The 22,510-nt window shown below is 35.9% G+C and overlaps 2 protein-coding genes across 6 annotated transcripts in view; one reads left to right on the forward strand and one right to left on the reverse strand.

Moving 5' to 3' along the window:
- Positions 1-502: 502 nt before the first annotated feature.
- Positions 503-6,234, reverse strand: LOC137026525 (Rieske domain-containing protein). 4 transcript variants are annotated; one of them, XR_010895877.1, is made up of 6 exons: positions 5,431-6,234; positions 4,832-5,039; positions 4,383-4,417; positions 3,974-4,280; positions 928-975; positions 503-583 (listed from the first exon to the last, which is right to left on the reverse strand). XR_010895877.1 is itself a non-coding variant. In XM_067393901.1 (5 exons), exons 3-5 carry the CDS (start codon positions 4,992-4,994, stop codon positions 3,999-4,001), a joined length of 480 nt encoding a protein of 159 aa, XP_067250002.1. In that variant the 5' UTR covers positions 4,995-5,039; positions 5,441-5,509; positions 6,099-6,234; the 3' UTR covers positions 1,986-3,998. The 4 variants fall into 4 exon arrangements, 3 of the variants coding, with proteins under 3 accessions (XP_067250002.1, XP_067250000.1, XP_067250001.1); XM_067393901.1 differs by lacking the exons at positions 503-583; positions 928-975 and having other exon boundaries at positions 1,986-4,280; positions 5,441-5,509; positions 6,099-6,234; XM_067393899.1 differs by lacking the exons at positions 503-583; positions 928-975 and having other exon boundaries at positions 1,986-4,280; positions 5,431-5,509; positions 6,099-6,234.
- Positions 6,235-9,118: 2,884 nt separating this feature from the next.
- Positions 9,119-22,510, forward strand: part of ncs1b (neuronal calcium sensor 1b) — a 45,279-nt gene continuing 31,887 nt past the window's right edge. The window contains exons 1-3 of one of the 2 annotated variants that reach the window (XM_067393902.1): positions 9,119-9,201; positions 11,048-11,165; positions 12,007-12,162. In XM_067393902.1, the coding sequence (XP_067250003.1) occupies positions 12,099-12,162 (64 nt within the window). In that variant the 5' untranslated portion in view covers positions 9,119-9,201; positions 11,048-11,165; positions 12,007-12,098. Of the gene's footprint in view, positions 9,202-11,047; positions 11,166-11,627; positions 12,163-22,510 lie in introns of those variants that run through there. The other variant, XM_067393904.1, reaches the window with a different exon arrangement.

Genomic DNA, 22,510 nt, shown 5'->3' on the forward strand with positions numbered 1-22,510 from the left:
ACAAGAAACATGAACTACATAATGTATAAACAAGAACAATGGTCACACGTTTACATATCCTGTTACAATACATCAAGGTTTTACACTACCATTCATTGTTGTATTTTTTGTTGTTGTTGTTGTAAAAACAGTAATATTGTGAATAGGCCTATCACAATTATGAAATTTGGCTGACAATTAATTGCCTGAAAAATAACTGCGGTTATGCATGTGAAATATTATTACAATTTAAAATTACTGTTTTCTATTTTAATGTAGGCCTACTTTTTAACATGCAATTTATTCCTGTGATCCTTCAAAAATCATATGCTGATCTGATGCTTCAGAAACATTTCTTATTATTTATTTTACTTGAAATAGATTTATTTTGTAACAATCTGAAAGTCTTTACTGTCTCTTTTGACCAATTTAATGCATCCTTGCTAAATAAAAGTAAAAATAAAAATCTTACTGACTCCAAACTTTTGAACGGTAGTGTAAGATAATTTATTGAACACAACAGATTTTGCATAGCATTGACAATATTTAAAGCATTTCAATTGATTTAATTATATTTTGGTCATAAAAGATCATTTTCATTTTGCTTTGTGGTAGTCAAAAAAACAAAACAAAACAGAAGTATGAAACCAGAAGTTAGTGGGGGGGGGGGAAAAAGGAAAAGATGGGGTTAATAAGTTCTTTAGATCTCATAAAGCAAAGTTATGAGAAAAGGCACATAAATGCAACCTGAAAGGTAAGATGTGGCAGTGGAGGCCTGGTAATTAGGAAAAACACCTTTACCAGCCCATTAGTATGTGTACTGTGTGACCAAAGGCAAAGGTGTTGATATATATATATATATATATATATATATATATATATATATATATATATATATATACAGTGGTGAATTGCTAAGGACTGATTGGATGTAGCATATTACCATACCTCAGATTCTGCTGGGGTGGACACTGGCTCATTTATAGATGAAATGGCCTAAAAAAGACAGTAAATCACAAAATTTAAAGCTCCACAACACTAAAGATTTGTGTTATTGTCTGCCATAAAGTGTCTTAAACTACAATGATACTTCACACATTTTGCAATGTCAGTCCCACCACGCCAACAAGACTCTCTGACCACAAATTAGTTTTAGAAAAAGTAACACTACCATATGGTGAGAAACAGAGGGATAATTTGCAATGCTATGTTAATAATGCATGTTCATTGCAGAGTAAAGTGTAACATATGAGTACAACATATGCTGTATTGTTGAAATATTGAGTAATATTTAATATTGATATGCTCTATATTAATTTGCCAGTCTCTGAACAGAGTACAGAACACATGTATTTTTTAATATTTGTTTTTAAAAAAGCTCAAAGTCTTTATATATATATAGTCTACAATAAATTGGCAAATGTCTTGCCAGTTTTCTTGTATGATCACAATGCCAGAAAAGATGCAAGAGAGTTTCTGGTTGTGAATCACAGAAAGTACAGTTCACATCTATATTTAATTGAAATTTTGACACAATGAAGGTTTTTATAGGATTGTACCGATGAATAAGCTTAAAAGAAATCTCTTTGACCTTACTTACTAGTAGATACTTGTTAGGAAGAGTCCAAACCTTCTTCCACAATGTATTTTCCACTGGAAATCATATACGTTTAATTTTATATACTGCTGTATAATCAGTTGTAAAGTGATAAACCTTTTTATGTGAATTGTAACCTATTTTTCTCACTAGAATTACTGAAAAAATAATGGTTAAAGTAATCTATCCTCAGTCAGTTAAATGGTGTGGATGACTAACATATTCATTTGAAAATAAAGACAACCTGGTTAAGTGGGCGAAAATGGAAATTTTGCCTTGAAACTTTGTTGGAATCAGCAGATTGTTTTCATAAGTACAGCTGGGAAATGAATGCCATTACTTGGGTCATTATAGATCATGACAGATATTCAGTCATAGGTTAAAGACTTTATGTATGTTTTGTCTGCTTAGATAATTAAAATTTTCTTAAATTTGTTAAGGTTACATTTTGGCCATGATAAACATGAACACTTTTTTCTTCTCTCTACAAACATTTTTTTATAACAAATTTGCAATATCAAATCTCAAAATAGGAAATAGCCAGTATGATAAATGCAGAAACAACAGTTAATAGCATAATTTTAACAAAATCACTTCTGAACTATTAACAAATACAAGAATTTTGCTTTCATTTGAACATTCAAGAATCATTTAAAAAATCACCATCTCACAGGTTAATAAACACATATTGACATTTTTAAACAGGTAATTTGTTATGGAAACCTATAGTCTTCACAGCAAGCTGCATAGTCGAATGGCAGGAGTATATGAAAAGGTTTCAGTCATCCTTGAACCCGTTGATCCCTGAAGAGTGAAGCCTAAACTACAGTGGTGTGATTGTTCACCCCTTGAGGACTGAAGAAAATTTTGTTTAAACTTGCAGTCTTATGGTTGAACAAAATCCTGGGACCAATACACTAATTGTTGCTGCTGCTTACATTGCTCTTCATTTTAATAGGGTGTTCTTAAAACAATGAAGTACTATATTATACAATGCAATATTTTTTAGTATCAAACCTGCTTGATGGAAAGGAAATTACTTTCTGCTTTTTTCTACAGCTCTTTTTTTGGTAATTGGTGTTGCTGTGGACGTTTATCTAAATTTGCTATACTTAAGCATTTCACCACCCCCAAGGCTACCTTAACCACTCCTATTTACACAGATTACGTACCCCTTTCTCTCATTCAAACACTCACTTTCACCTCCATTCTTGGTTCCTCATTTTTCCATGTCACCTTTGACCCCCCTAACTCACCCCACCTTTAGTACACAAACTGTCATCATTCCTTTAAACAACTTGGTAGACTCAGTAGCACTTACATCGAACCCCCTCCAGCTGCAGGGACTTACCTCCTGTTCCAAATTTAAAAATATTAATTGAAGGTACTAGACACTGAATCTAAACATACTGTTATTCTTTTTTTTTTTTAAAGGTATACTATGCCTGCATTTTGCAGAGACATTGTTCTGGTTGTACCACTATGTCCAACTGCCTTGAGCATCCGGTGTGTGAGGTCTGAATACACTCTGACGCCGGAAGTGAGCTCTCACACTCACACTGTAACCTCATATTACTGAGTTCCGCATGTTCCTGGGTCAACATTTTTGTTGATCCTGGAACAACATTCAAATCAACCAATCAGATTTGAGGGACAAGTTTACAGATTATGTCAAGTTTAGGCTTAAAATCATGAATTGGTGCTTCTACATCAGTGTTATTCATCTATCATTTCCCTCTAATTTTTGGGATAACTTATGGGTAGGGTTAGGTTTAGGGGTAGGAATAGGGTTAAGACTAAATTTTCAGACTGGAATGTTGTTCCAGGATCAACAAAATATGTTGACCCAAGAACGCATCTAACTCAGCAAAATCAGGACGTGCCTCATTGACATATACGCGAGTGCGTTTTCAGACACCTCACACACCGGATGCTCAAGGGAGTTAGACATAGTGGTGTATTAGAGGTAAAAAATTGTATAAATACTGTTCGGTTTCTCGCACAAACCAATCATTTCATGTCTTAGGACATCAATGTGTCGTTACAAGCCACAGGGTTTAATTTGGATTTGCCTGTGCATGTTTTTTTTTTTTTTACTCTTATAGATGGAGTTCCCATTGCACTGCATTATACGACTGACAGACTGCAACGGTTGGAGTTAAAAATCATCATTTGTGTTCTACTGAAGAAACAAAGTCACCTACATCTTGGATGCCCTGGGGGTAAGCAGATAAACATCAAATTTTCATTTTTGGGTGAACTATCCCTTTAATGACAGATTTTTCATTTTTGGATGAACTAACCCTTTAACTAAATTTTTCAGCAGTAATAGATGAAAAGTCTCAGCAGAACACATTCAAAAACTTCTGCCGATCAGCTGAGAGCAGAAACACTCACTCATCTCATGTCTCTTCCTGTGAGGTCACTTTGTTTTCTTCTGCCCTTCATTCAAGAAAGTGTCTCTATATTTCTCAGTTTGATAGTAATCAGAGTCAATGGTCCCTGGTGAGTCATTTAAGGTGAGGAACATGTCTCCATTAGACTCTGTCACTGTGTGGATTCTTTGTTTAATGCCTTTAGAGCACCAAGTTGGTTTCAGAGGTTTCACAGAAGGGTCCACTGCCTGATAGAGACCTTCACCCTCAGCTAATGTAATTTTATACTTATGCCACGGGCACACTATGCATGGCCGTCCATCAAAATCCTTCATTGGCAAAAGAGAAAATTTAAAGTTAAAGCAGGTTTGTGGCATACATATATAAATACGAAGAGAAATTGCTTAACGAAAGACTTCACAACAACCCACTTCTATATCTCCTTCCTGAAGTGGACCTCCAGAGTCTGCAATAAAATAAAAGCATAAAAGCAGTGTAATTTAAACATATGTCTGAAAATGTCAAATATTAACGAGGATGTGCATGGCCTTCAGTCTGTAGGAATAAAAGAATTAAACACTATTTGAGTATATACTTCCTATTTGTGTTAAGGTAAAGAAAATTATATGGGATTGAAATAATATGTATGGCGAAACTTGATTTTGTCCATCAGAAATTGGATGGTTGTGGCTTGCTATTGCTGTGATGTCATGTGAGTGCATAAGCACATGATTTTCTTTTGAAATAATGATGCTCACCAATAAATAATTTATAATAAATACTGCAATATTCCATAACAAATAAGAATTGTCAAATTTGATTTCATGGTGGCATGAAGAAACTTTTTTTTTTTTTTTTTTTTTGGCATGAAGAAACTTACGGTAGCAGCGAGCGTCAATAGCATAGAAGTCCCCCTGGTGGTGAATAACTAGAACATCTCTTCCACCAACTGACTTCACCACTCTTCTGGTTTGAATGATGTTCTCTTTCTTCCCTATAAAATAAGGTATGGATGTAGCTGCCACCTCTTCATCAGAGCTCATGTTTCCCCCTCCACTCTTTCGGCACTCTTCGACACACCTTCGGAACTGTACAATAATAAAATAAAATAAACAAAAACACCACATAATAGCTTAAATTACAATCTCTATTTAAGTGAAACAAATAATGAGTAAATAATGCCAGAGTTGTCATTTTGGGGGGTAAACTATGCTATTAATTATATAAAAAAGTACAGAGAATATCCAAATCAAGATTCTCTTGTACCATAAAGCATTATGACATTATGCAAAGCCACGACAAATCATATTTTCTAAATTATTGAGCTGTATTTACATCAGGAAAAAAAAAAAAAATTCAGTGGTTCATGTTGCGCGCCTGTGTGCATCGTCACGTGACTTTGTACGAGTTCTCAGAGGACGTGAACGATTTTTACAAACTGAAATCTCTAACAGTAATTTAGACATGTCGTGAACACACCTGTTGTTACCTATGGCACGTGGTTGGTCTTCAAGTTCATTCTTTTAAAGTTTGATTCTTCCGCCTTTTTTATTAAATGCTTGAAAGAACAATTAACAACAATTATCACTGTCATATCATAACAATAACACAATACGCCAGAGTCCAACAGTCTTTCAGTGCAGATTAAAAGCCAAGTCCTTAAATACAGCCATTGTTCTCATAGCTTTCAAGTTTTTAGAAGACTCAATAGATTCAAAATACATTTTCATCTCATGTTTAAAACTTAAAAAAAAAAGAGGTTTGCATTTAGAAAATTTACATTTATGAATGTGATATGTGGCTAACAGAAAAATAAGGTTTATAAAATAAATATAATTTTTCTTTTCACATTCATGAAAACCAAAAATTACATTTCTGTATGTACATTTAAAATTAGGATTCACGTAACATTTAATAAAGTCACAAAAAATCATTTGACTCTCCCGCCTCTGATATGACAATACTGAAGAATGACGTTTACTCTCTCCAGCGGCCCGATTCAAATGTTATGAGATCCTGTGGTGGTTTTAATATCTGTAAACGATCATTAACTTTGTCAAATGTGAAAGATCCGTCATATGCCGGTAGCCACATCACATATGAACTGTTAAGCAACCGGAGACTCCGAACCTGTATTTGAAATTTACCTCTCAACACGTGATAATCTCAACTTTGACATATGTCTCTTTTGTTGCTTGTATAATTTTCAAAATAAGCGATTAAGTAAATATTTTACGACTTAAATATAAAAGAGGAAACCGCGAAACGAAACAAATCACAATAGTGTGGGTCATTTCCGGCCATAGCCAGCTTTTGCGTTTCAAAATAAGAGTTTAGACCGCATATGAATAGAGTTTTTTGTTTGTTTGTTTTTTTACTGAAAGGATGAACTTTTATAGTCGCCTAAATTGTTTATTTAGAAATTATGAGCGACATAATAGTTGGTGTCGTAATTTTAAACCGCTTAAATTGATTGCAGTAATTGACATATTCTTTTGATTATTATTCTTTCAGGTTAAAACAATATATGCATTTTTAGGGGAAAGTGTACATTTATGTAAAAATGTTTTGCTATTTTTTTTTTTTTTTTTTTTTTAACATTTTGCCTTTAGTCATTTCCAAAGTAGGCTACAAAATGTCTGTATGGTCTCTATTAATATAAGGTCATAAATGCTGCATATAGGCATACAAAAAAAAAAAAAAAAAAAAAAATGAAAATTAGGCTATGTCACACCACAGGACATGTGATCTTCCCTAGTATTTCATGTTAACTGCCCATATGTATAATTAAATAAGCAAAAGCTCATAAGGCCGGACAATTTTAAACAAAGTTTAATGTAAGACCTTTAGGTGGTGCTGTTGATACGCATTAAAATGCAACCTAGTTAGAGAAGTGACTGACTTCAACCGCTTATATTTAAGTTTACAATGCTGATTCTCTCTAGTTATAAATCCACTTGCATGCTTTTTGCATAGTGTTTTATGTTTTCTGAGAAATCCATTTTAAAAAAAAAAAAAAAAAAAAAAAAAAAAAAAAAAAACAGCCCAACTGGAATGACAGTGGCAACTGGCTTTATAGGTGGCACATTAAATAAACAATAGAGTAATAAATGCAACACATGCAGACTCAAAATAGAGCATATTGCAAAGGCCTATTTTGGTGGGAATTAATGGCTATAGATAGTCTAAACTGCAACTTAGAAACCAATGGGATTTCAGTCAGAAGATAAAAGCTTAATGCCAATAAATATTAAAGCTTGGTAACTCACAGTGACTTATTTTCTGGCATGAATCTCCAACACAGGGCAAAATAGATGTTAGTGGTTGGTAATGAATAAACAATGACAGCCAGCACTCTAAGCTTTTGGAAATTATAAGTGTAAAATGGTAATTTATTGTAAGTTGAGGGTGGCAACATCCTCTGCCGTGCCTGTTTCCCCATTAATCATGGGATACATCTGCTCCTAACCTTATCAGGTAGCATAATTTTAAAATGCATTTCATCATTTGACCTCATGCGTTTGGGTATAAACATTTAAAATTGCTTTTGATGTCCCTCCTCCACCCCTACATTTTCCTTTCATTGCCTGACTGAGAATCCATTAACCCAGATTCTTTCAAAGGCCAAATGTTGCTTTTAACAGCTACTTAGCATCATGGGAATTAAGAGCAGGATGTTTTATTTACATTAGAGAGCAGCAGAAGTGGTAAATAAGATGAATACTTGGTAGCAGCCTACACTGTTTGCACCCATTCACTGAAACCAATTAACTGTAAAAAAAAAAATAAATAAATAAAAAAAATGGAGAAATGCAGCACAGGTATACAAACGATACCATCGTAGACTGTTCTTTTCCATTGAACTGTATTGCTCCACATAACCAAGTATACTAATGCAAGTTGTGCATTTGACTATGAAAGCAACAAGCTTAATGGCAACCATGAATGTCAATCAAAGACATGAATGAGGGTGCATTTGTAAATATAACTGCACAGCTAATTAATGCTTTTGGTTCATGTGAAACTGTGAGCTTGATATAGCCAATAACAGATGGTAAAGGGGCCGGAATCAACCGCGAGTGTGCCAAACATACAGTACTTGGCAGTTGTAACTTCGCAGGCTGTCTTTTCAGCCCCTCAGTATAAGACTAAATGGCTTTCCTCTAAACAGGAAGCCAAAAGGTACCATTCATTCTCAAGATGCTACAGTAGGAGGTGTTATGAAATAGCTTTAGATCCATGTTCAGGTACAACCCTCCATCTGCTGCTACTTTAGAATAGTATGTTGCTTTGAATTTAAGCCTAATAAATAGCATTTTCCACTAATCTGGACAATAGTTAGTTTGCATTTATTTTTTGCCTCCTTGTACTAGCTTTTGTGAAGAATATTAGTTTTAGTTATATTGAAAAATAAAAAAAAAATAAAAAAATCAAAGGAAAAAAAGGAATACTATGAATAATAAAAGGTGCTTAAATCCAATCTTCTCAGGTTTAATTACCAAAGCATTCATTTGCTTTCACATGGTATACACTAATAGTGAGAAATGGTGTAATTTATCCTTATTTTGACATATTCATTCACAACAGTGTCTTGCAAAGAATTTTAGTGTTTTTGCATATGCAAGACTGTACAATATGCAGTACAATAGGTAGGCTAGTGACAGTCCTCTCATGTCTAATAGCTAATTGAGGCACAGATGAGACATTTTTGTTCTGTATTAAATAGCAGCTTAACCTGATTTCCTGGTGTGGATATGTAGGTCTCTCTTCCTTATTCTTTTCTTTTTTTTTAATTATTTTTTTTTAATTCAGGTTACAGACAGACATTTCTAGGCAAGAGGTAAACAGCTTTTGCTGTGCCACAGATTAAAAAATAAATAAATAAATAAATTATATATATATATATATATATATATATATATATATATATATATATATATATATATATATATATATATATATATATATATATATGTATATTATATTATTATTATTTATATCCCCAATAAAGAAGTGAAGTGAAGTATGATCGACGTAAGTTCTCCACACTAACAAGAGAAGCACAGGGTGGAGAGCGGTGGTGAATTTAGTTTGTCCAGCCTCTGGAGAGTCTGCTAGAAAAGTCCTGACTGAATGAAGGTTACAGACACTCAGAGAAAGAGAGAGAGAGAGAGCAGGAGGAAAGCCAAACACACCCTGACAGAGAACCGTCTATGAAGAAGAAACAATCCTAACGCTAAGTACGGCTCGGTAAGTGTCATATGACGATGACTTTCATTCAAAAAACATTGCGTTTTAACCACAGACTGTAAAAAGACACTGGAGAAGCGTTTGGGTGACACGTAGCTTAGCCTGATGGCAAGATGCCCTTATTCACCGTGCTGGTAGAGTTCCTATGGATACAAGAAGTCACCTATCAAGTTTCACAGCTAAAAAGTTTAAGCTTTCAGTGAAAGAAAATAAGAGGTAACGTTAGCTGTTTATTCAGTCCGTTATGTTTTAGAGATAACGTTCACTACGTTTTAAGTTTATTATGTAGCAGTTTGCTGTGATAGCTGTCGCTGAGCACCTGTCAAAACGTGTCCTTTAGGTTATTATCGTTTTAATGACTGTAAAAGTGTAAACATACGTCGTTTCATTAATACACCTCGGGTTGATGTTCAGTTAAATCTCAGACTTCAGCGTGAGAGCGCCCCTTCCAACAAAAATTACCATGGTAACATTGCTGTCCGCCACTATATACCATAGTTACAGTTACTGCAAATGTTAGGTTACTATAAATCACTATTAAGTAGGTCCTTTAAGACTATTTTTGTCGTTTGTATTTATTTACTTAGATATAGATATTATAATTGCAGATATTGCCATTTTGAACACTGCATACCATTCAGTGCAGTGAAAATATATTCCATAGCATAACACTGAAGTAAAATTGTTACATTGTGTATAGGCTAGTATCACCATGATTGCCTTTTTTATATGTTATGACAATAAAATATTACGTATTATATATTATATTATGATATTAGCTTTAATATGGCAACTACACTAGGCTTGCAAAACCTTGTGTGTATCAGGTGTTTGTGTAAATCCCATTCATTATCATTAAAATGTATTGTGTATATAGGAATCGCTAATGGCCATTGAAAAACCCGTATTGGTTGACCTATTAAAACAAATAAAACTAAAAAAAGACAGCAAGTCCCTCTCAATTTCAGCTATGTTGTTTTTTTAGTGATACTATTTCTTTTCCATGTCAGTTAGAGCAATTAAAGATGCACAATACACACTTTCATAAAGCAATATAGCTATTTATTATTTATCTTTCTCAGTTAATAAGGTGAAGATCTCTTCATCCAGCTACAAGATTGTTCCAGCGTTTAATGGCTTTGCAAGCAGTTATTACACACTGTAAAGTGTTGAAAGTGTCTGTAGCAGTTGTAAGGAGGTTATTAGCTTTGATGCTCAGTGTTGCATTGAGACTATAATGTAATATTTGGTCTCACCACTTGTTTTGAATGGCCTGTGTGAAATGGATTCATGTGAACTATTTTTGTGTTCTGTGCCTTGATTCAAAACATTTAAAAGTGTTTTTTCCCCCTGACTACTGATAACAAGATCAGAGGAAGATTTTTATCTTTCATTTAGCCTAGAGTTATCCATATCAATGTTTTTTCTAGCATTAATATTTGATTCACTGTTTGTTTATCACCTCTTATAGCTCCCAGAACAAGCAAGATTTTATTGTTTGAAACATAGCTAAATCATTATAACTGTACGAACATCTCTTAACCGAATATAGAATTCTTTCATCTGATTAAATTGACTGCATAATTTAACTAATTCAGTTTGACCCTGGTTTAGGATATCAATACACTTGAAGTGCTGGCAGAGGAACAGTGCATTGTGCCATCCTTACTCAGGCTCAGGGAGAAAATCATTCTCATGAAAGTCAAGTGTGAGAGCTATTTGCATGGAGAGTGTGTGGTCAGCGATTTCCCCCTCATCTCTCAGTGGGTCTATCAAGATTGCTGTACTCATGACACTGTTGCCATCTTCCAACGCAGTCTGACCTTGTTGCTGTTTGTTCCCGCAGTGTTTGGATGTTTCTCTGGACAACCAGACCTTGGTGAACAGGAGTTGCTGCTTTGAACTACAGAAGGTGTGAGGAAGAACAGGCCTGGAGATAAGCAAACAACGGTTACTAGGAGAAGGTGAATGTCTTTTGTCAGAAAGAGTGCCATCAGCAGACTGAGACACCGAATAATTGGTTATCTCCGACTTCCACGTATTTTCAGCGACAGAGGATCCGAGCAGCCCTGTTCACCATATGATTTCGATCTAGCCTTTTTGCCATCTTTACAATATTTGCACTCAATAATACATCAATTATCACAGCCAGGACTCAATATTATTGTAGATCCTGTCGGCATCTACCGGAACGACATCTACCAAAGCGTTAAATGCTAAAAAATTAAGCAGGACTAAGTCTGCGCATCTCTTTTAATTTTACCAAACCCCTCATCTCAGCTGCCAAGACAACTAGAGCAAGGAATCTCCTTTAAGAGTCTCTCAGAGCTAACAAGACAGACATAGGGAGGGAGTAAAAAGAAGAAGAGAAGAGGGAGGGTGGGTGGAGAGCCAGAGAGAACTGGCACTCAAGTGTGAGCGAGAGAGCACACAGAACGCTGCGAGTGAGCGTCTCCTCTAACCATTGGCACTTTCATACTGTACATTTCAAAGCCTTGCTTTCTCCACTGAAGAATCAGACAGAACGCGGTTAGCATCTGAGACTCGTACTCATGCAGGCGGCCAAATGAATGGGCTTTTTTTGAGGAGCGCTAGTTTAAAAGGACTTGTCAGAGGCGGCTGTAATTGAGGATGAATTTTTGAGAGACCCACTGGGTAAGAGGGAAACCCTAATAGTGACTTTAGATCTTACAACAACACACAAAGTCAAAAAAGGAGAGACAAATTCACAGTGGATGGATTTCCTTGGATTTGTTGGCAGTGCTGATCTGTTTTTCACTTTGTTGATGTCTTTGGGTCTCTAAGATTCTGCCTTGAGTAGAAAAGAGCTGGTGAGTTCTGGTACAGCTCACTTCCACGCTGGACCACACAAACTATTTGGAGGAGGTCTGGAGAGCATGGGGAAATCAAACAGCAAGCTCAAACCAGAGGTGGTGGAGGACCTGACCAGGAAGACTTACTGTAAGTACTTTCTGATTACACTTTTCAAAATAAATGCTCCAAAAGCCCCAGTGATGCCTTTAAAGAACCATTTTGGGCTTATTTTTTTTATGTGTTAATGATCTGAATAACCTTTTTCCATTATAAAAATATTTTGTGGATTGGAAAGGTTCCATTGATGTTTAAGGTTCTTCATGGAACCATAGATGCCAATAAATGTATATGTAAAAAACATATATTTGCATGTTAGATTAGGTTAGGTTAGGTTAGGTTAGGTTAGGTATACTTTATCGTCCCAATGGGAAATTTGTTTCAGGCTCACGAATACAACCACTGCATTGACAAAAAATATAAAACAACACATAACATAATAATAAAAAAGGAAATACACAATAAAAAATAAATAAAAAAAACCCTGCACAAATACCAAACTTATAATACTAACTTCTACTTGATATTATTTAATAACTTAACAGCTGAGGGAATGAAAGAGTTCTTGAAACGATTTAATCTACAGCTAGGCATTCGTAATCTTCTCCCCGATGGCAACAATTCAAACTCAGAATACAAGGTATGTGTTGTGTCATGCAGAATCTTATTTGCCTCCCTCAGTATAGAACTTTCATATAAGGTCTGGAGATAAAACGGTTCTGTTCTGCCCATGATCTTCATGGCCGTTTTAATAAGACGTTCAAGCCTCGATTTCAGATGTACTGATAAATTACCGTACCAAAGATGTATTCCGAATCTGATCACATTCTCCAATACAGCCTGGTAGTGTATGTTGTTTATTAGTGTTCATTTTTTTCTTCTTTGTTACTGTAATCTCATTTATTTTCATATTTTGGGTACAAAGGCCATGTTGGCTAAAAAAGCGATTTTTATTTATCTGTTATCCACATGGGCACAGCACATGCACTAATTAATAATGGAGGAAAATTAGCTAAGTTGTTTGAAAACAACATTGTTAAACTGCATTCAAGATCCTGCGGCTGATGCCACATATATTTTGTCACAAGAAGTCACAATTCTTGTGGCATTGCAAACTGTGATTAGCAGAAGCCTGGAAGTGGGCCTAATCAGCATGTTTTAAAAGCCCTCCAATTGGGACTCAAGCTTTATGAATATGCAAATTGCTCGGTCTTGAGATCTGCAATCAGGCTGGTGGTTGCCCAGAGAGATATCTGAAAGTGGCTTGCTCTCTGCCAGTGAAGCAGATTGTGTTTCCATGGATGCATAGGCTATATATGTAAACACATTGTGCTACAGTAGGTCTTGATTCTAAAACTAGTGCAGTGAAATGACAACAGTATATTGACAAATGCTAATGACACAATTCACTGTTGGCCTTGTATGCATTTGTTTAACTGAGATTCTTCATTAGTTTGCTGTTTATTTTTGTATTTTTTTTTTTCTTCCTTTTTTTTTTTTTTTTTGGAAAGTATCCCAAAATATTGTAAAACATTGTTTCTGGGGCACTTTTTTATGGTATTTCTTTCTTCAGTTGATTGTGGGAAGTTTTTGCCTCAGTTTTGATTTGTAATCTTTACATCTATGGGGGAGCTTATCAATGAATCAATTAAACTCTGGCATTACTTGTCCGTACAGATAATTTGTGGCGCAAATGACAATGCCGTTATACTATGCATGCACTCTGCCATCTAGTGCAGGTGTTCTCAACTCTCGAGATCTCTGGCCCACTTACCTGCAGAATCACATTGTTTTGGGTTTTGTTTCATGTTTATGTTTTTCATGTCTTTTACCTTAAGTCATGTTTCCTGTTTGTCCTATGCTTCCCTTGCTCCTCATATTATCCTGCCATGTGCTCTCCTTGTCCATGTGTCACGTTCTCATTAGGCTTGTTCGACTTCATGTGGCGCCGCAAAGAACGGTTGCTGCTTGACAAAAGCAATGCGTTCTGGTTAGAAAATTTGTCCGACTTGGAACGGTGCTGCTGCCGCCTTAGGATCACATGTACCATCAAAGTACCGCGAGAGCAAAACAAAACCAGCTGCCAAGGTCAGGCGCTGCAGTTGCTCAAAATCGTCTGCGAAAGCCTTGATGACTACACACTTTATTCTCATTGGACAGATTCTGTGATGACAAGGATGATGTGTGTTGCGTGTTTTTTCTTAGACAAGTTCCTGTATTTAACCAGACTTGATATTGAATATTTGATATTCAAACAAAACAAACAAAACATTAACAAAAAATAAGATTACGGTATCTAGTAAATATTGTTATTTCAATCACATTCGCTTCTTCGGCTACAGTCAACGCAAAAATCACGTGGTCTGCCACGTTGGTTTAGCACACTATTGAAAGCACAAATTGTCGACCTGATGGCTGTATCTGTACTCCTCCCCCGCCTGCAACCTGCAGATCTCGAACCAGCCTATTGGTTGGTGTAGTTATGTGTCCTCTGTTCTCATTGGTTCATTGTTTGATTGTGCACAGGTGTTCCTTGTTAGTCTTTAGTCTCTCCCTGTGTCTCAATCAGCTCCCTAGTTCAGTAGTCAGGGCACTGATCAGGGAGTCGGCCATTTTAAGGGCTGTCTCAATCGCAGAATCCTTCCAGGGCACTGAAACGTTCGCTCCCTGAAAAGTCCCACAATGCACCGTGAAAACCAGGGAGCATCGATGCTGACTAAGTTCCCTTAACGGAAGTTCTGAAGCGCGAAACTTGAATCACGTGAGCCAACTCACTACACATAACGATACGCGATAGATGTTTTTAAAAATACAAACCGTTATTTTAGTATATTTCAGCATAAACATACATCGCTTGACAGATAATGAACATAGTCTAGCTAACATTTATAATTTATTCACGTCTGAAATGTTGCACGTATATGTAACAAGCAAATAATTAATTAATTAAGTAATGTCAGAAAATATCAGCTCTGTTGTTGTTCATAAATAACAGTAGTGATGTTGTACAATGAGGACGTTGTCACGTCGCCGGAAATAGAGTCATAAGTGTCCCAATGTGTAGTGAGCCAGCATCTTTTACTGTCCTTAACAGTGCCCGAATTCGTGTACACGATATACTGATTCACAAGCTCGGGAGCTAGGGAACTGATTGAGACACACCCTCAGTGTATATATAGCTCTCATGTATCCATTGTCTGTTGTCTAGCTTTGTTCCCTGTAACCTTTGTTGGTGAGTTTGTCCAGTTATGTTCAAGTTTAGTTTTCACGCTCATGTTTATGTTATAGTTCTGTTTATTTCGTATATTATTAATAAAACTGTGTTTGGGTTCACTACGCTCACCTCAGTGCATTACAGAAACCTAGACTGGAGACAATGGATACATGAGGGCTATATATACACAGAGACTAAAAGCTAACAAGGAACACCTGTGCACAATCAAACAATGAACCACTGAGAACACAGTACACATGACTAGACCAATCAATGAGAACATGACACATGGACAAGGGAAGCACATGACAAACGGGAAACATGACTTAATAAACATGAAACAAAACCCGAAACAAAGTGACACTAATCAAGGTCTTCAGGATTACTAGAAAGTTACAGGTTGGTGAGTTTGATCAAGGTTAGAGCTAAGGGTGCATTTACTGTACACAACAATGATTTACTAAAAACGGAAAAGTTTTTGTTTGCACTTTTCACATATAGACGACAACATTGTCAAAACGATCCACATAAATGATTGTAATGCTGTATTATGCATGCCAGGCCAGTAGTTGGCGATGTTACTTTGTAAAGAAACACTAGGTATGCACCTATAGACTGAACACTTAATACACATGAGCATGAGGTGTTTTTGTAGTTTTTGTAGTTTACACAAAGACAATAACGGTATAATTTTTAAAAACTTGCACATTGAATCTCGCTTTCAAAAGTTAAATGAATGGCCAAAACGCAATATTTCTAGTTGAAAATGTGGTTGAGTTAAAGGCCAATTACTGTATAAGGGTTATTTTGATAGCACCTCCCCCTTAAGGAAACCTGTGACAGTTGAGTGCATGATGTGTTTAACATTTCATACTTTTTTTTTTTTTTTCCCGATTAATTGTGTCGACTGGTTACTTGAAGTGCACCTCACGCAACTCACACTATTTGCACTACAAAATGGCATAGAGTAATACAAAAGTATGCAAACTGGGACACACCAGTGTACACCGGTGTAAGCTACAATAGAAATTAAGAATGTTACTCAGTATTTCGATTTACAGAAAAATTAATTTACAGTATGTAACACTCTAAAACTCTATTTTTATACTGACTAAGAACAATAGCAAATACCTAACCTGACCATTCATTTATCAAAGATGATTCAAAGGTGATTTAGAAAGCCTAATATAAAACAGATCTATTTTCATCAAAAAGAAGCCAAGACACTGTTAGTAAATACTGTCTGTGTTAATAAGCAGTGAATGCTGTAAAGTCGGCAGTGCTGGTTTGAAGTCATGCAGATATAGAATGGGAAGTGACAGCCAATGGCTTCCTAATGAAGGTGTCTGCTGTGCAATGGGCTCAGTGGTGGGTGCTACATGGAAAGGCGCTGGGCAGGAAATTGCAGCATGCAGGGAAATGTGCCTCCGTGCTGGGATGGACTTCATGCCTCTTTCTTTCTTTCTTTCTTTCTTTCTTTCTTTCTTTCTTTCTTTCTTTCTTTCTTTCTTTCTTTCTTTCTTTCTTTCTTTCTTTCTTTCTTTCTTTCTTTCTTTCTTTCTTTCTTTCTTTCTTTCTTTCTTTCTTTCTTTCTTTCTTTCTTTCTTTCTTTCTTTCTTTCTTTCTTTCTTTCTTGTCATGCTCTGTCTAAGTCTCCCATTTAATTGCCTCTCAGTGAGCATGGAATGGAATACTGTAATTAAGGCCTTATCAGCTCTGCTTTGCAACGAAGGACATTGCATTTCCTTTTCTATCCATGTATCCCTCTTAACTACCCCTCTCTCCTCAGCAGTCCCTTATCTTTTCCCTCTTTTTTTCCCCATCCCCATTTGTAACCTTTATCGGCTTCTCCTCCTTTTGTTCCTCCACGTCTTTCAACTCTCTATGAGCTCAAACCCATAGCTTGAAATTATGTTTTAATCAGAAAGAAGTCTTCATTTTTTTTATTTTTTAGGATTGCCTTAGCTCTATTGTCTGTGACTACTGTAAGAAGGCAAAGTAAAGCTAGAGAATGTAACATTCAGACTTTAAATACAATTGTTTTTGTAGTGTAGGATGACCAGGAAAGACCAATGTTAATCAAAATTTATCAATGTATCAAAAGGTACAGTAATAACAGTAATATTGCAAAATATTATTACAATTTAAAATAACTGCTTTTTATTTTTATATATTTTTAATCTTTTCCTGTAATGGCAAAACTGAATCAGTGTCACATGATCCTTCATTACTATAATTGCTGAACAGTTGTTGTTGTCTAATGAGTTAATAATTTAGTTATTTTTGTCACAAAGGCAAAAAATAAAGTATGTTCTGAATATTGGAACACTAAACATAAATTGGCTTATCTCTATTTAACTTGGGCAGTCTTTAGTCTTCATAGTTGCAGTTTAGTCTGAATGTCATTGTAACTAAGAAACCACAAAGCCGGTTTATATTGATTCACCATGACTTATCCATATAAACCTGTGCTAAATAAGCATATATTATATGTAAAACATGTTTAAAAGGAAGCTGAATTCACACTTCCACTTTTTTTCCTCAAATTTAACAGCTGGCCTCGATCTCCCTCTCTCTCTTCATTGCCATCCCAGATGTAACCGACTGATTCAATCTACAGTTTCAGCCATTTCACGTCTGTATTTTGCATATGTTTATGGCAATTAAAGGACAGCTTAACTTGTTTTACAGCTGTGGAGGCTTGCTGCTGCAAGTGTTTATTTCTCATGAGTGGGCTACATGATTGAGTTTTTTTTTTTTTTTGCGTGGTGAAGAGCGTAGGGAAGCGTGCATGAATACAGACTAGATTTTAATGTAGGCAGAAGAATTTTCGTTCTGCCAGGAAGACCTTGATCAAAAGCTTATCAATCAGCACACTGGCTCGCCTATTCAGTGTGGTAAAACAGATTTTTTCATAGCATTTAAATACAAATACGAGGCACTTCTCTTCTGTTGGGTTATGTAACATTGGCTGATGGCATTTTCATTGCAATCATTAGATTATTTAATGGAGGACATCTCTTGGTATTGATCGAATGTAAGCTATTGTAGCAGCTCTATGGAGAATTGTAGCTTCAAAGAACTAGAGTATTGGGCATTAGAGAACTGAATAATTTAATGAAGCAAATTTAAACAAAGGCCTATATGCCAGTTCAATGCCAGCTCACATCTCACTAAAGTGCTATGTATTAGGCTCTAGTACTGCTTTCTTTTGAGAGATCCCTAAGCACTTAGAGCAGTAGCGCAATAGTCCCATTAAAGTTTTGCCCTTTCAGTTACGAGATTTGCATACAATTGACATTCTAGGTTCCCTTCAGAATTTTAGTGGCTATATAGTCCAACTGAAAAATTAATGTGTGAACTCTTAAAGGACTAATTCACCAGAAAGAACCAAATGAACATTCTGTCATCATTTACTCACTCTCATGCCCTCATATGACTTTTTTTCTTCTTCTGTTGAACAGAATAAAAACCTCATAAATCTATCCTAGAAGGTGTGCACCAAGCAGACCGAGACCCACATTTTCGGGCGGACTCAGTCCATTTCCAAAAGAACTCTGTGCAGTTTGACTGAAATATGGACACAGCATTGACAAAAGACATCTAAACCAACTAAAAACAGGATGTGTTGTCACAAGATGTGACCCTAAAAAGACAGAAAGCTCAAGGATACCTGGTTCTTCTTATCATTGGAGCAACGTTGCCCATTACAGTTCTGTACAGGCTTTAAGAAACGCATTTCTTTGCAGTAGATCTTCATTTGTGTGTGAAACGGAGGATTTCCTGGTGCAGTTTTGACCCCTTTACACAGTTTATAAGTCTTTCACATGAAAATTTGAGGGGGTTAATAAAAGCCTTCTGAAGCGAAGCGATGCGTTTGTGTAAAAAAAAAATCCATATGTAACAAGTTATGAAGTAAAATATCTAGCTTCCGCCAGACCGCCTTCTGTATTCAACTTACGAAAAAACGGAACTGGCTTCGCATAATTTAAGCTTTTTCCGTAAGTTGAATAGGGAAGGAGTAGGACATAGCAGCTTTTTGAACTGCGAGAGTTTTACACTTTCTTAGTAAGCTGAATACGGAAGGCGGTCTCGCGGAAGCTAGATATTTTACTTCATAACTTATTAAATATGGATTATTATTATAATTTTTTTTTTTTACACAAACGCATCACTTCAGAAGGCCTTAATTAACCCCTTGGAGCCGTTTGGAGTATGTTTATGATGGATGGATGTGGATGGAGGCACTTTCTTCAGCTCATACTTATTGATCCCTCTCACACTGCCATTATAAAGCTAGGGTGTGCAGGATATTTATTAATATATCTCAGATTCTGTTCATCAGAAAGAAGAAAGTCATATACATCTAGGATGGCTTGAGGGTGAGTAAAGCTTGGGGTAATTTTTATTTGAAAGTGAACTAATCCTTTAAACAGAATGAACGCTAAGCGAACCAAGATAAAATGTATAAATGTTTCTCAGACCAAAAGAACCAAAAAACCGAACTACTAGTGTGAACACACACTAGGTGCACTGAATAAGATTTGTAATTGAATTTTTTTTTAACTGCTTTAAACAGTTCTTTAAAAAAAAATATTCAAAAGAATACTTGTTTTTAATTCGAATTGAAGGGTTAAAAAATAGCACTGACTATAGTTTTATAATTTTTATTTATTTATTTATTTATTTTTGTGTAATTTTGGAACTGGACAGCCCTCCTTCCTCATTCTGTCCTTCCTCGTTCTATTTCATTATATTCAGTGGTCACCTTTTGTGTTCCTCTGAAGTAAATCACGCAGGTCTGCAAAGTATTTTCATTGTTTGGGTGAACTGTTCCTTTAATTGCCCACAGTTATTGTGCTGTGACAGTATGTCTGAAGGGGCCAGTCATTTCCTTCTCCGTCACGCTTTTCTAAATCTCTTTTTCCAAAGCTTGAAATACAAATGATTTGTTTACCCCTATCAGAACAATCCGCCTCAACAATGATTTCTTGTGATTTTGCAAGGAGGCACATCACAATATCTGAAAAGAGCTTGCCACTGTGTGGTTTCCAAGCCATTAGTGGTCTTAGTACAAAGAGAGTTTGGCTGCAGAAACAAAAAAAAATTGGTTGTTTGGATGGTGGTTTGAGTGGTTTCGGTATAAAACAAGAAGCCAGCATGAATTCACAAAATTTCCTCTCAGCAGAACCATTTAAAAATGTGCAACATTTTAGATATGCAAATGTTAATGTTCAATAGTGACACATGAGGGTCTGCACACATTGACAGTGTCCAAAACCTGAAAAATGTTGACTTCTCAGGCAGAATACAGTGATAAGAAGTCATCAAAGCATGTTCGAATCCAATGTTTGCATAATATTCTACTAAAATGCCTCCATCTGGGTGATTTTTCTGAGGGCAGCATAGATACATCATTTGTTGCCTGCAACAGTCCCAGCAGGATTTCATAAGCTTATTTCTAATCATTGCTGCCAAAATTACAGAGTTGGCTTTGGCTTTTCTCAAAAATTCCAGTGCTATTTGCCGCACTTTTTGTGTTGTTTTGCAGAGAAAACTTATGAATAATCATTATGTAATTGTGAAAATAGAGTAAGTTACAGAACCTTCATACAAAAACATGTCTGACTAGTTGGGCAGGAGGCCCAACTATTGACTGAAGGCATAAGGTATTAGCACTATATTTGCGTCAATTGGTCAAGGATCACCCACTTAGGTAGGAAGAAGTCTTCTGAATAATGTGAAAAGTGACTAATAACATTTGGTTTTGTTCGACGTCGTCTTTGGGGTGGGTAAATGTTGCTACAACTAGGCCTGTCACGATAACTACTTTTTGTTGTGTGATACATTGTTCCAGAAATAATTGTGATAAATGATATTATTCTCATTTTATGCCACTGAATACATAATCATAATATAACAGCATAATAATGCAAGTAGGCCTACACAATTTTTAAATGACAACAACCATTTAATTCTTTAGATCATGGAAATGAAGATATCCGTATGAACAACGACATTTATATTTGCACCGGAAAAGTGGATTGCGGCTTTGAAATCGAGAGCATTCGGACTTGTTCTTCCAAACCGTCTGTAGCTGTCAGGAAAACACTATAATGCCTGTTAAGTTTGTGTTTTTGATCCATCTAAAATTAATAAGCACTGTAAGACTAATGCTGGACTGCCTGGACCAAGAAAGGGCTACTCTTTGAGAAAACAAAGGAAATTAACATTTGAACTCTCTCTTGCAAAATTAGCATCCCCATTTGCGACGTAATCACACTGAGTCGATCACACCTCAGCAATGCCTTAATCTACATCTCCCTTCCTTCACCCCCTCTTCTCTCTACATGCGGAGATGACCTGAAATTCACCCAAAATCTATATGGTTCAATGTGAACAGTTATCATATAATGCTATACATGTTTGGTATCATTTGAAATGTCTCAGTGTGACTGGTACAAAGGTCTCATTCCCACAGAAGTAAACCAGAAGGTAATAAAGGTTTAAAGGTTTTAGAGATATTTTGCTCTCTATAATGGGTGCATCCACCTTCACAGGGTCTTTCATGCAAATGGACTTCTGTCCCCAAAAGGTGTAAACTACTCAGTCTAGGACCCTGATTAATGCAAATTACTATTGTAAACTCATGTTTCCATTTGAAAGAAGTTTCTGTCTTGGTCTGAGTATTTAAAGAGATGTTGCAGGAAGCTCAGGGCTCGATCCTGTAATCAGATCAGATCAGCCCACATTGCTGGGTGTCCTTCAGACACTCAGCAATGTGTATTTTTCTAATGTCAGGTATGCATCTTTTTAGTCTTTTTCTGAGCATTTGATGTTTTGTATGTTTTGTATATCATCTTTAAATTGATTATGTAATTGGCATGATACATTTACCTGACTAATAAATTGTTACATTTGGCTTTATTCTGACTTGCTCTGAAATTATTGACTTCAGTAGATTATGATGTATCCATTGTTACCGCAAATCTACGACCAAGGTTAAGTACATACTATATCTCAGATTGTATGGAGCATGGGGCACATCTGGCGAGATACTAGGTTTCTGACTAACTGCTTGACTTTAACTAAGTTGTTATGTAATTGCATTCACTATATGGGGCTAGACAAAGATGTACTGGTCATAACCTCTGGTCATTGCCTCTGCTTTAATTAAGTTGTTATATAGTTACTTTATTAACTATATGGGGCCAGATAAATTAC

This window comes from Chanodichthys erythropterus, chromosome 9 (assembly GCF_024489055.1).
Source record: "Chanodichthys erythropterus isolate Z2021 chromosome 9, ASM2448905v1, whole genome shotgun sequence".
NCBI classification, from domain to species: domain Eukaryota; kingdom Metazoa; phylum Chordata; class Actinopteri; order Cypriniformes; family Xenocyprididae; genus Chanodichthys; species Chanodichthys erythropterus.